The sequence below is a fragment of the Drepanopeziza brunnea genome, assembly GCF_022702325.1.
Source record: "Drepanopeziza brunnea f. sp. 'multigermtubi' strain 214-2 chromosome Unknown ctg2, whole genome shotgun sequence".
Taxonomy (NCBI): Eukaryota; Fungi; Ascomycota; class Leotiomycetes; order Helotiales; family Drepanopezizaceae; genus Drepanopeziza; species Drepanopeziza brunnea.
Window position 1 is genome coordinate 1,390,268 of NW_027094065.1, and position 14,243 is coordinate 1,404,510.

The following is a 14,243-nucleotide window of genomic DNA, read 5'->3' on the forward strand; positions in this document are numbered from 1 at the left end:
GTATGTGGAAGACAGAGCGCCCCCACAGTCCTCCTTCCCTTCCATGCAACTCACGTCCAGAAGTCATCAGTCCAAGACCGACATTCAAGTGTTTACATTATTTCTTACTAGCACACACACCCAGTGACACCAATGCAGTTCCTCCCGGCGACCTCTAATCCACACGGCTACGTTGGAGCTAGCATCATCCGTAAAATGTGGAAGGCGCGCTTCGATTACCTCTACAACGAGTACGACGAGCGCCGAATATAAGGGAAAGGAAACTTCCTGTCCCCGCTGGTGTTGCATCCCGATCCAAGTGGCATGGCGCATGTAATTGGGATGATCGACAGTATGTTTTAGATGGTTGTGGACTAAAAGGACTAAAGGGGACGAGGTAAAGTCTTGTACGTATGAAACGACGGCGAGGGGATGCAAGGAGAGGCAGAAGGTGTGACTTCGGCGACTGTAAATTGGATATAGCAGTGGCTGTGCTCCTGTGGAACTGTGTTGGTAGCTACTGCAATGTCCATTGCGCAGACTAAACTCGAAAGCCAGATCCCCAAGCCGTGTCTCGAGATATCACCGTCCGTATCCCTCTGGGTATCAAAACATCATACTTAACCGTAACCGTAAACGAACGCCGGGTCCAAAAAGCTATATGCCCAACGCCAAAGAGACCACTTGGTCTGACGAATTCAAGTCGTCATGACCCAGATGTGCTAGGTTCAGGCTCCTTTGCCCAGATATAATTTGTCCATTCGTCTTTAGGCCTTTTCATCCATCCCTGTGCATGCTTCCGATCCATGGCTTCTTGTAGATCCTGAGCATACAAAAATATCTCCTCCACACTCCTCTGCAGTGTTTGTGCCGCCTTCACGTAGCGGTCCTCTCCTACAGAAAGTCAGCATGGATGCAGCTAAAGCCTAAATCTGCATACCTCTCTCCTTCCTCATGCACTCGATGAAGATCTGTCTTTCTTCATCAGATAGTGGTCTGGACTTATCATTCATGTTGTTCCTCCCAAAAACACGGACTCGGTCATAAGCATCGTCATGACCATTTAAAAAGTGGTCAAACTGTTCCTCTGCAGCCAGATCTTCGGCAAAGGGGTCATTTTGGCTGTCGTTGTCCTGGGCTCCCCCGAAATATTCTTCGCTCGGCGGCTCATCGCTTCTGTAGGCACGATACATGGACTGAGTATTCTGGGTACCGTTCGCAGTCTTTGCAGCAATAATTTTGCTCAATATCTGTCCCCATCGTGGCTCTTCGAGGCGTTTATTGAATGCCTCTCTCTGTAATCGATTCGTCTCAACAATACGTGCATGAAGATCAGCTTGACGTCGCTTCTCTCTCTCTTCATCTATTTGCCGCTGTCGATGCTGTCGCTGCTCCCGCTTTTTAGCGGCTTCGATGCGACCCCTTTCATCTAGCTCGGCTGATAAAATTTTTCGTATCAAACGAACATTGGGCAGGAAATGGCGAGTAGGCTGCGTTATTTGATAAGAATCGGCCATCGAATTGCCTGGGGCTCTAGGCTGATGTTCTTTTGGCTGCAGAATTGCAGCTGTCGCAAGTTGCTCGAGGCAAGTGACTAGGTCTAGGAGTTGTTGGAGTGCAGGCGTCTCAATAGAAGGCACTGCAGGATGAACATCGACAGCCATTTGGATTACATCCACGAGTGGTGGGAAAATATTGAAGTAAAGATCTCGAAGCATCTTTTTCGACCTTGCTTCCTCGTCATATTCGATGCCGATGCTCGGATTTCCCAATCTTTTTTTCAAGATCGACTCAGTCTCGAGCTTGATTTCACGTATGAGAGATGCGACCAGGTTTATACATTCTGTAGGCTCTTGCTTGTTCTTGTTGTTTCGCAATATACCGTACGCCGATACCAGTTTGTTGATGGATTTAATCATCTTCTTCCCGTTGGTAGTCATCATTTTCTCTGTTTGTCTCAAATGGAACTTGCGCGTCTTAGTATCTTGACGGTGTCCAACTCTTCGGGCAATACGGGCTACTGATTCTAGTAAGGTGTTGTTAAAGAGCACCTCGGTTAAATCGTCTTCGGTCTCATCCTCCCCGGCCCCATTCTCCTCGACCCAATCTTCCTCGGCTTCGGATTCAGTAGCCTCCTTATCCAGAGCTTCACCTTCTGGTTGATTTGGTGATATCGCTTCGAGGTTTTGCTGAGCATGGTTCGAGTCAACAACGATGTTTTGTCCAGTGACTTTGATAGGACTTGGGTTCATGAGGATTTGGCTGTAGCCCTGATCGTCATCTTCATCTTCGTCCACAGCTGGTGTCTCGGGAGCGGATCCTCGTGCCTCATCTGCGGGGAATACTTTCTCAACTTCTCCTCGGGTCTCTTCTTCATCAACCGGTACATCTTCCTCGATTTCTGCATCCTCGGCACCTGAGCCTTCCTCCGAAACTGTTGCTTTGTTTGGTACCACAGGTTTTTGAGGTAATGCTGGAATTTGTTTTATTCTTCGTACTGCCTCTTTTGGAATGATATCTGGCATGGAGATAGAATTCTTAGGAGGACGTCCTCTTCCTCGTTTTGCGGGCTGGTTCGTGGTATTCAGACGGTCTTCTGCCTCACTGGAATTTGCGAGCGGAGATGTGCGTTTTGCGACAGAAGTTGCTGGGACAGCTGGAATCGGTTTCGAAGTCTTTCGCGGCCGACCTCTTCCCCGTTTTGTGGGCTCCAGGGAGGTACTCTGAGCCACCTCGGTCGTACCTACAGCATTAACATTTGGCATGGCTACCTTCTCTTGTGGCCTCGAACTGTCCCCGGTATAGTACTGCGAAGAAGCAACGACAGGTAGCCTACCCTGGCTGATTATTGGTGCGACGATTGGAGTTTTTGCCTGTGTGTTCCTTTTAGACCGTCTCTTGGGATTGTTGACACGAATCTCGGCTTTGTCCTCGCTGAAGATTTCGTAGATATCTCCTCGTGCTGCGCTCCGCTTCAGGCTTCTGAAGTGTGTGGTAGAGGTATTCCTTGTAGAGTTCGGTATAGAAGATGGAGTGCTCAATTCGTCGTCTCTTGGGGGAGGTGCATCATCCGCCCGCTCCTCCACGTCCTGGATCTGGTTCGTCCCCCCGACGAGAGAATGCGCTTTACGACCGGCCATGACTCCACCCTTGAAGGCGATACTATCCGAGATGTTTCCCGTCCGTTTTGAATTAAAGTGTTAGACGAGACGGTAAATAAAATCTGGAGCTGCACGTCGTACCGGTCCTTTGCGCCTGGAGCGGGTTACTTGGCCAGACTGAGCTTTGTTGCGATCAGCCGGCTAAACACTTTCCCAAGTACCAGGTACGATTCTCAACGATATTTTCCGCAGCTATGTGGCGTAATGACATGCTGTGTTCGACGGGGTGGAGATGTCAGAGTGAGGTAGTTAAGGGAGTGGGTATAGCTATATCAGCGGCTTGACGTTGAAATTCACCCTAGCCCGTGTCGCGCTAAGTAATCGAGCTGGGGTCACTAGCGCCCAATACAGGACTGCAAGTCATATCCGTATACTCGAGGCTCATGAACCCGAAAGTCATCATCCATTGACCAACTTCAGCACTTTGATGAAAAAATGGCATCGGAATCCCAGAAGCCTCAGCAAATTCCGCGTGGTATGGCCGCTAGAAGCTTGCCTATTCTAGATCCAAGCAAATCACACGCCTTCGTAAAACCATCAAAGAGGATAAACGAAGGCCATGACGTGCCCTCCTTTCTCACCTCTCAAGCATATCATGATATTGGCGTCTTTATCATGCAGCTCAACGTAGCGATGTGCCCCAGAAAGTCCTCCGAGCAAGGGCAAGACCAGATATGGCAACTGGATTCCCCCATCACATTGCCTGAGCCAGTTGGAAAGATACAAAAGTTGCTTCAAAGCATAGACGCCATCATCGAGGAGGCTCCGCCCGACGCAGGTCCTCGAAGATTTGGAAATATAAGCTTCAGAAAATGGTACGAGATTCTCGAATCACGTATCACCGCTCTTCTCCAAACGCATCTCCCACAGAATGTGCTTGAGTTCAAGAGCACATCTGAAAGTGGCGTATCAGTTCTGGACGAAATAACTCCTTACCTCATGGGTGGGTTTGGTAGTTCACAAAGGTTAGATTACGGTACTGGTCATGAACTTAGCTTTCTTGCGTTTTTAGGCTGCATCTGGAAGCTGGGAGGCTTTACCACAACACCTTCGTGCGAGGGTTCACTGGAAAGAAGCATCGTTCTGGGAATCATTGAACCGTATGTACCACAATCTCCTTCCTCTGACTTTACCTAATGTCCTGGCAGCTATTTGAGAGTTGTTCGTCGTTTGATTCTCACATATACCCTGGAGCCAGCTGGCTCGCATGGAGTGTGGGGCTTAGATGATCATTCATTCCTGCCTTACATCTTTGGCTCTGCCCAATATTGCCCGCCTATCGCGGAGAATGACCCGATGCCAGTTGAAGGAGCTCTGATCAACGCCCCGAATCCTGGAGACATTGCAAAGAAGAGTGTTGTCGACCGAGAAAGAAGACATAACATGTATTTCTCGGCGGTGGGCTTCATCAACGATGTCAAGACTGGACCATTCTGGGAACACAGTCCTATTTTGTTTGACATTTCTGGGGTTAGATCAGGCTGGGGAAAGATCAATATGGTCTGGCGACAATCTGAATCTGAGAAAAATAAGTTTCTGACGTCAGCTTCACAGGGAATGATCAAAATGTTCAATGCGGAAGTTTTATCAAAGTTCCCGGTAAGCAACTGCCTTCCTCTGGGTACAAGGAGGGAGTCCTCCCCTCTACATGCAGCATAATTCTGACCCTACCAGGTTGTGCAACATTTTCCTTTCGGATCTCTTTTCAGCTGGGACCAAGATCCGAATGCCGGCCATGTCGCACCTTCAGTCCATATGTCGAACCAACCACCTAGTAGCTCAAGCTCAAGCTCAAGCTCAGGACCTGCGACTATTCGACAGCCAGTGGAATCCACACGGGTTCCTTGGGTGCATCCTTCTGGTGGAGCATTGGGTGCAACAGCAGCTCCATGGGCTGGAACGCCGTCTCAGAGTGCTACTGGAGCACCGGCGCTTACCCGAGCTCCTTGGGCAACTTCGAATAGGGGACAACCACCAAGTGCTGATGGGCCAACAAGCGCGACCTGGGTAGATCAGAAAGGTTCGAGGAGGTAGTTGATAAGATGGTTGGGAGACAAATACCACGAGTTTTAGCATTGCGTTGGCGTGGGCCAACTTGTACCAGAAGTGGACGCACCAAGCGCTTCGTGCCGAAGGTGCATGGTTACTCTAGCTTCGGACTCAGTTTGAGCGTGGATAATGTCAATCTTCCTTAATCATCAAGAGAATATTGCCATTCAAAGTGTTCTAGAAAGCACAGAAGAAGAAGGAGAACAAGAAGAACACATCATGCGCATGTGAATGAAATGACGGTTGAATCAGACTAATCAATCTCTACTAGTGCGATAAGATTGAGTGTTCATACATACGGGTATGCGGGTGATACCCTTTCTTATCACGGAAGTGAAATAGGATTGCTTAAATTGCTTAGACAGATGGAAGATGCATCACTTCTGAGCATAGTAGTACGTACCACGGTACAGGCCTAAGTATTACCCCTCGAGGGTGCCTTAAAAGTTTAGTTTCCACTTTAAACCCCCTGTTTTCCATACCCTCGAGGGGTAATACTTACGCCTGCGACGTAGTAGTACTACTAGTTGTAAATTAATACAAAACTAAGGTGTGTTTGGCTTACAGTTGTAGGTCCGTGCAACGGAGCAATTAAGTTGATCCTAAACAGGATCGACTCGACTTGACAGTTAAAGTTGCACCGACCAAGGCCTGTTTGGCTCGCGACTAGCAAATTCCACGGTACAGGCCTAAGTATTACCCCTCGAGGGTGCCTCAAAAGTTTAGTTTCCACTTTAAACCCCCTGTTTTCCCTACCCTCGAGGGATAATACTTACGCCTGCGACGTAGTTGAATAGCAATTTGCAAGTTAGGACTTAGGAAGATAAAACTCATTCGTTATTACAACCACTCATTATTTGTTAATACATGGAATTCGACATCAATAATGCTACCATGTCGATCCTTTCAAATTCGAGATTTGCTATTACGGAGGCCCCTCTTGCGAGTCTCCTTCCTAAGTCCAAGCGTATCAGATCGGAAGTATGCTAGGGTATTTCTGCGAGATTATTCTTGTAATATTGAGCGGCGGCGCGAGCTCTTATTGCAGCGATGATGATCTTAAGATTGCGATTCCGGAAATTGCGCTTCTTCATAGTAGATTTCAACGAGGCCATGATGAAGAAGTTGTGTAGCCGAGAGGAAGTTGCGTGGTCGAGAATCAATAGAAAGAGAGTATAGAAAGAAGGTGGGGGAAGGGGAGGCGAGAAAAAAGCTTGCAACTTGAGCTTGCAGCTTGGGACTCAAGGGTGTGTATAGCTCGCAGTTGCACACGTCTGTGCGACTAAGCGGTTCAGTTGATCCTAAACAGGATCAACTCAACTCGATAGTGGAAGTTGCACGTTCCAAGCAAGGCCTGTATGGCTCGCAACTAGCAAATTGAATAGCAATCTGCTAATTGGTAATGGAACTTTCTGCTGCAACTTCGGTTTGTATGGTGCAACTACAAGTTGCAAGGTCAGATGCATCCTTTATAAGATTTACGTGCACGAGCCATACAGATTGCTCAATTCTTGCGTCTTGACGCGCAACTTGGAGATGCAAGAATATTTGGGTGGTGCAACTTAGCTTGCATCTGCGAGCCAAACACACCAAGGTGTGTTTGCAAAGCGATAAAGTGTAAAGTCAAATCTCAATACTTAGTGAACGCAATATCTTGACAAGTAGTACTACCTACCTTGGAGTTCGCGGCCGGGCTGAAGCGTTATAGTTTCTTTACATTCTTTTGAAGCGTATTACTTATAGAAATTTGATGTAGCGTTGCCGGTATCTGTTCCTACTGCGCATGGCGTGCCAAAGTCTCATTTAAACCAGATTCTACGGTAATACGGTACTGTATAGACGTAGTAAAAAAAGGATGCTTAGAGAATATTGCTATACGAACGTGCATTATACCTTAAAGGCAGGGGGTCATTTCAGCGATCCTTTGACCTCTTTTACAAAAGACAGTTATTGGACCGTCTAAAGTCAGTACAATTGCAACTCAAACAATTAAAACGTAGTGAAATATAGCTAAAAACTGTCTTAAATAATTATTTCGCTTAGGAGGAAGGACGTTCAACCTTTTTAATATGCAATTAAAAGGCTTTTTTTTAAATGGTGCGCAAGGAAAACTAGCTAAAAGAGAAATCATCGGCTGTCGAACAATTTCCAATGTAAGTTCAATTTGATTTATATAATATAAGGTTATGTTTATTAATTACGCGGAATACAGGCGGAAGCCAAGAACATCAATAGGTAGGAATCAAAGGCCTTTTAGAGATAAGAAATACGATAGACAAATGGGACGTCCTCAATTAGGCCCGCGCTCCTATATGTGTGAGTTGAATTATTATTGTTTATTACGCAAAGTTCATAATCTAAATAGCAAACAATCCTACTCAACGGCGAGCGGAAGATAACGAAATGGTATTGTGCTGTTGAAGCGGATAGTCGAAGGCTTGAAGATATAAGCAGAGTACAGAGTTACAGCGGCGCTGTACCTCTCTCTGTATACGTACCGGTAGTAGATTCCAAAAGCAACCTTAACGACAGATCAAACATGTGGAAAGTATAATTGGCCCCATCCATAAATCGGAGAGCGGTGGTTTCTGAATGGCTGAAAGCCCTGTCAGCTCCACTGCACAGACTAAATACTGGCTCAAAGATGCTTTTCAAAGCTGAATCCTCATAGGTTTATTGGTTTAAGCCCTGGTAAGAGCCCTTGCAAATATTTACTTTCCACATGTATTTAGGGGGGGGATAGGAGTAGTATTACTGTACTAACATTGTTGTTATTATTATTGCTGTTATCAATCAAGTTTTACTTCCGCTTCAAATATCTCAATAACCACAACCTTAGTTAAGGGAAGATGTCTTATAGATCGATAGGAAACAATCGAATCCACTAGATAAGGGAAGGAAATGATTGTTACATGACAGTTAGTAGTATAAAAAAGGTATTTTTAATGTTCTCATGTTCCTCGCTTATTCTAGTAATTTACTTGGCAATTCTGATATATACGTATGGAGGTACAGCGGTGGAGTTTTCCGACCTACTTGAGAAAGTAGCTTAATCGAGCAATAAATACCTTTACGGTCCTTCGCTGTATCGCTGAACTCGATACGCGTTTGAACCTTTATTTTCATGTATTCTACTCCGTACGATATGTTATTACCAATAGGCTGTAATCAAGGCTGATGGGAAATTTATCACACATAGAAATAAAAATAGCCCTTTTCTACACAGTATATATTGTATTGTCGAGTTCAGCAACACGAAGTGGAGGACCGTAACGGTATTGCTCGATGGAGATAGTCTCTCTAAGGTGGGTCGGAAAACTTAACCGCTGAACAGAACCTCCGTAAGGTAGTGAGTAGTGTTGTAGTAGTAGTAGTAGTAGTAGTAGTAGTAGTACCAGTACCGGTAGTACGTAGTACCTAGCATTGAGTGTGTTTTTGTGGGTCGTCCGGGGAGCAGCGCACAGACATGGCACTAAGTAATTAAGACCAGGCTGCCCTCACTCGACCGCGTTAAGTCGTGTCGGTTCACTTTTGCCTGCACCTGCACCTGCTCCTGCATCTGCACCCCTTCACCTTCTCTCCATCCATCTCCCCCTTCTCCCGACATCCAGTCCAGGTCGACGATCTCTTCCTTCCTCCATCTCCTCCTACAACAACTACATCGACAACCCCCAAACCCCCAAACCCATAACCCGTTCGCAATCGCTCTTTCCAAAATGCCTGGAATCCGTAAGTCAATCCAAACTACTTCCTTTATCTCTCCCGCCCCTTTCGCAGCATCGGCATCAGCATCAGTAGCTCATGCTATTCCCCTGTTTTTCTACGTCGTTATCAGACACCCCTATCCGCTGCATCGTTCCGCTGCGATGGGTACAGTTCCTCGTGCACGTTCTCCTGCACGGTCAGGTACATCTGCTAATACTGTCCGCCTGTCCCAGCACCCAACGCTTTCGCCGAGCTTAAGGCCAAGTTCAAGAGCCTGCTTAAGAGCAAAGGAAAGAAGGAGAAGACCGCCCAACCCACCGAGACAACAAACGGAGCCACTCCTACTGAGACTACTCCCGCCATTGTCGCCGCCGCAGCTACTGCCCGTCAGTGCCTTTGCTTATCCGACAATCTGGTTTATTTGCTGATATTCTCTCCCTGTAGCTGAAGTCAAGCCCGAGACAGTCGCTGCCAAGGTTGAAGAGCCCGCTGCTGGCGCAGCCCCAGTCGCTCCAGTTGTCGAGGCAACCAAGACCGAGACACCAGCTTCTGCTGAGCCAGCGAAGGTCGAGGTTACTCGTAAGTGCTTATGATGCCGATTGGCCCTATTCATACGCTGACAGATTCTTAGCAACCCCAGCAGTCGAGCCCGAGGTCAAGCAGGACGAGCCAGCCCCAGACCCAGTATGTCGTACCCCGCTGTATTCTCTACCATACCTTGGGAGTCGATATCGAATTTGCGCAAAGACTAATCTCAATAGGTTCCTAATCCAGCCGCCGCTGTCCAGATTGCAGCCCTGACCGGCCCAGCTATGGCTCCGGCTGTACCAAACCCTGCTTAGGCGCATTCCGAACATCGAAATCCTCGTATCATACGTATATTGGCGTTTTGATTCATGGTCGACACGAGTATTTGATGATGGTGAGGGGACGAGTGTAATGGCAGGATTCTGGGCTCGTAGTGGACAGGATACCATATCTGGTTTTGTTTCCTTGCGAGGACGGTGGTGGAGGTTTCCCTTTTCCTGAAATACCCCCTTGACGAGTACGGATCACAGATACCCTTGCGTGCGGCGAATAGTCTACAATCGATCCTTTTTCTACACTTGTGCTTGGCGATTTCAGATGTGGTTCCTCTGGTGTAAGAGGTGCTTATTGTCTTGTCGCTTTGAACCAGGCATTCTTGCCCTGCAGCCGGACTCTCATGATTTCAGATACCTATCCACTGTCACACCTGTTGCTAATGCTGAAACTAATTATAGCTTGGTGACTAGATCCACGGATATGGAAAGTAGACTTGCAGCTTTACGGGTTGTGCCGGAGACGTCTCCGAGGACTCCTCTCCTTTCCTTTGACCCTCTTATTCAGCAGTATGCACACCCCAGCGTCCTCCCTACTCCAGGCTTCAATTCACTCATTCTCTTCCCCAGACTACTTCTTTTCAAAATATTGCTTTTCTCTATGTCTACAACAATTTTAGGTGTGCTGTATGGGACCTATATTTGCTGTCCCGCTGTTATGCACCGAACCTGTAGACTCGGGTGGCGTGGAAACTGAGTCAACTAACGATGGTCAACGAATGCTTTACTTTAGACCCCAACAGAACGCAGTAAGTCGACACCTCCGCATTGGTCACTTGGAAAAGGAACAACGTTCTCTTTTCCAATGACTTGGAATTTGACTCAAGCTTAATTTAGCAATAGACAAATTGCGCCCTTTGAACAAGATCAAGTGCGTCACACGGTTCTGTCAAAGTATTCCCCTTCTTCCTTTGAGCGAGGCGTGGACTAAGACACCATCCAGTGTTTTCTTCCTCTCACAGCCGACGCAGGTAGCCAGCCATAGCTGGATTCAGCAGCGCGCTCCGACAGCATTTCATCCATATTTAGAAACAAGATTTGATTCGGCGGTATCGTTCTTGGCCCTGCAGATTAGTACCGAGGCATCTCTAGCGTAGTCATCGTTCTCAAACTATCGGCTTTGCATGAAGCGACGCTCTCGCTGTCGATGAGTGCCATGACTTGACAGCGGCTGCTGACTGAGAGTTGCCCAGGTGTCTGATCGGGTGTTCCAACCAGAGGCAGCATCACTACCCAAAGGTCCAGCATTCTCGCGTTCTCTCCGAACGGTTGGGAGCAGTGTACGCTACTTGTTGGCCGTGCTCCGAAGGGGTCAGTGGCTATCTATTCAGTGCTCGACGGTGGTGTGGTGCACCGACTCGGAGCCTACTGCGTTGCAAATCGGAAGTTGAGTTGTTGAGTCGACAACGAGGAATAATCAGTTATGTAAGCCTGGGGGCTCGGCACTAGCGGTTACGAAGAGCAGGCTGCGTCAAGGCAATGAGAGCTGGGTTCAGTGACTTGCGTGAAGTCCTGTACTCATGTCGTTTTAGTTTCCTATTCAGCCGGAACGTACTGCCTTGCACTCCATTTGTCGATTTTCATGCGGGAACGTCTGCTCCATTTCCACTCCTGCTGGGTAACAACCGTGGAGCTGAAAAGATCACAGGCAGAAGATTCGAGTCTGCTCCTGCGCTCTAGGATCCGTCACAGTTCAGCAGCATTCTCTGACTTGATCCGGTCTCCTCACACGTCGTCTGGCACCTGCTAGATCCTTAATACAGATAGCCTCCAGGCAGATAGTACACCATCGAGTTGTCCGCGATATTGCATTTCCCACTACGACAATAAACAACAGAAAAATCACGGCTCGATTCCGGTCTTTGGGCTGTTCTGCAGATTGCAGCGGCAGGAGGTTTCCCATTCAAATCCATATGCGGCTGCCCACAAGGCGGCAAAAGAGGATGGGCCGTGTCGGAAGGACGGACTGCTTTACTAGGGAGACTTTATTCTCTGGGACACAATGCCGTCAGCTCTTTACTGCAAGTTAATATACTTTGTACCAACCTGGGTTTGAATACTGAGTGCTGAACTCGACCTCGATTTCACACGAGGCTTTCATGTCAACCTCATCACCTACGGCTGAGCTATCTTCAACACTGCAATCTCCACCTTCTCCCACCGACTCTGTTCGCCGAGTACTCTCGAAGGCTGCTCAATGGATTTCGCGGTCCGGGTGAGAACAGAAGAGATTTATGTTTCTCTCTCCCAACTTGGCAGGATGGGCCTCCTCATGGCTACCGACACCGTCGTCGACTGCCTCAACTTTAACTTATTAACACATCCACTTTCTGTACGTAGTACCTTAGCAGTCTTACCCTCGGCTCATAACTCGGCAAATGCTGCGAGATGCCAATCTCTGGGTTCCTGGGCCCGGTGAACACTCCGTAGTTAAGCCCGATCCCGAATTTCACTTCCGACCCACTACGGGAAGTAGCCTAATCAAGCAATACCGGTAGCTTTCCGGATCCCACCTCGTATCGCTGAACGCGATACGCGCTCGAGTCATTGTTTTCGTATGCTCATTCTAGAACTACTTCTTCGTACGATACCTATGTCTGAGCGTAGTTGTCGGGCTGGAATCAATGCTGATTGGAAATTTGCAAAATGCTACTAGTATGATAGTTCTTTTCTATAGTTCAGCGACACGAAGCGGGGGACCGTCGAGGTAGGTAATGGCCTGCTCGATTTAGCCAAGTTTCCGAAGTGGGTTGGAGTACACAGTACCGGTATGTACCACACACCCACTGTACCTCCGTATGTATGTAATCTGGACGATGCATCATGCTGGTCGGCTGGGAGGCTGTGATGGCAGAGCAGACCTCGGCAGTTCAAGGGGTAGAAGTGGATGTAAGACTGCAGCTACTCGTTATCGACCGCTTCGCCGTCCTCGCAGTCGTTGTGGACGACATCAATACCGGTACCGGTATGCAGAGCCAAGTCGATGCTATCGAAAGCCGCTCTGACCACTTTGCAGATCCGAATATATTCCGTACTGTACTGTAGTTGTAAGACTCCCTATCAACTCAGCGCCTCTTCGTCGTAGTATCATTAGGGAGTTACTTCGTAAGTTGCTTGGTAAGTGAGCTGACAAGAAGCCTCGAGTTGCGTGTTCACTACGAAGATTCGAGTAGCGCAACTTTCTCACCTTATCTTGTACTACTACGTACTAGTAGTATATGTAGTACGTAGTACTACTACCGGTAGTACGTACGTACGTACTACGTAGTACTTCCCCCCCCTAAATAGTAGTAGTAGTACTACAAGTACGTACTACTAGAAGTACGTAGTAGTACGTAGTACGTAGTAAATGTAACACTGGGTCTTTTTTGGGCCTATTCCAGGGGGTACAGCAGGGAGTATAAAAAGGGGTAATAGTGGAGTGGACAAGGGTTTTAAGCCAATCGGAGCAAAAAAAGTATCAATCGATCGAGATTTTAGTAGTAGTAGTAGTAGTAGTAGTAGTAGTAGTAGTAGTAGTAGTACTACTACTACTAGTTGCATCTACTACTAGTAAGGAGATGGCCTTCCCAAAGCATCGATTACAGCTTTGATAACGCCTCTATCACGATTCGTATTGAGATTAGAATTCGCTATCAGGAATAGCGTCCTAAGCCTTTGATATAATTCCTCGTACTCTCTTGAAAGAGATCGATTGAGCATTACCAACAAATACGTAGTATTACTACATAGTACTACTACATAGTACTACTACGTATTACTACTACGTATAACTACTACGTATTACTACTACATAGTAGAAAATATCTCTTTGGAATATACTTCTCCATCCCACTTTAAACGCGTTCGATTAGATTTACTAGTGAATCGGGAGAATAAGAAGGCCAATCGATTACCGGAACATTCCATTGACAAACATTATCTTGCGTTTCGAACGATCGATGGCAAGAAGCTCCGCCGTGCTGCCGCCAAGCTGTTCGAATTCCCCTTTCTCGTTCTAGATCAAACCAAGTTTGTACATGCGGTAATATTACTGGACAGTACCGGTTGCCATACTTATTGCCTTCGATGCACGATGAAAAGCTATTTTGGTTTTCCTTTTCAGCGGGGACGTGAGCTCGGATACTAGTTGTAATATGCTTCGTTGACAGTATGCACGCTTGTACTACTGTACGTATCACGTGTAGTACTACGTACGTAGTACTAGTACGTTAACAAGTATGGAGTATCTACGGAGTACTCGTCCTATGGGAAACCCTCGCCTCTCATTGGTAAGTCAATCAATTAGTAGTACCGTGCGTGTGAATTTCGGAGAGAGGGCACGACGCTCGGGACCGGTAGCGAAACCGAACCGAGGTATATTAATGCCAGTGCTGATAAAACTTTTCCGGAGCCGTGGATAGCGCTCAGATGTACTACTAGTACGTAGTAATTCTACGCACAGTATTACTCTTCCTAGGAGAAGCTTGATCCCGGATATGGCCCGGGG

The 14,243-nt window shown here is 47.3% G+C and overlaps 4 protein-coding genes across 4 annotated transcripts; 2 read left to right on the forward strand and 2 right to left on the reverse strand.

Annotated features, from left to right (window-relative positions):
- Positions 1-685: 685 nt before the first annotated feature.
- On the reverse strand, positions 686-3,351 carry L3040_001538 (uncharacterized protein; the record flags this gene model as incomplete). The annotated part of the gene is made up of 4 exons (XM_066156791.1): positions 686-873; positions 920-2,722; positions 2,816-3,141; positions 3,302-3,351. The coding sequence occupies 4 exons, from the start codon at positions 3,349-3,351 to the stop codon at positions 686-688; spliced, it is 2,367 nt and encodes a 788-aa protein (XP_066012808.1).
- A 224-nt stretch (positions 3,352-3,575) lies between these two features.
- Positions 3,576-5,174, forward strand: L3040_001539 (uncharacterized protein; the record flags this gene model as incomplete). Its single annotated transcript, XM_007294215.1, has 4 exons — positions 3,576-4,240; positions 4,289-4,640; positions 4,695-4,739; positions 4,815-5,174. 4 exons carry the CDS (start codon positions 3,576-3,578, stop codon positions 5,172-5,174), a joined length of 1,422 nt encoding a protein of 473 aa, XP_007294277.1.
- A 3,731-nt stretch (positions 5,175-8,905) lies between these two features.
- On the forward strand, positions 8,906-9,736 carry L3040_001540 (uncharacterized protein; the record flags this gene model as incomplete). The annotated part of the gene is made up of 5 exons (XM_007294216.1): positions 8,906-8,918; positions 9,128-9,280; positions 9,339-9,473; positions 9,526-9,578; positions 9,656-9,736. The coding sequence occupies 5 exons, from the start codon at positions 8,906-8,908 to the stop codon at positions 9,734-9,736; spliced, it is 435 nt and encodes a 144-aa protein (XP_007294278.1).
- Positions 9,737-11,657: 1,921 nt separating this feature from the next.
- Positions 11,658-12,579, reverse strand: L3040_001541 (uncharacterized protein; the record flags this gene model as incomplete). Its single annotated transcript, XM_066156792.1, has 6 exons — positions 11,658-11,746; positions 11,801-11,920; positions 12,007-12,058; positions 12,112-12,217; positions 12,408-12,473; positions 12,521-12,579. 6 exons carry the CDS (start codon positions 12,577-12,579, stop codon positions 11,658-11,660), a joined length of 492 nt encoding a protein of 163 aa, XP_066012809.1.
- Between the last annotated feature and the right edge of the window lie 1,664 nt (positions 12,580-14,243).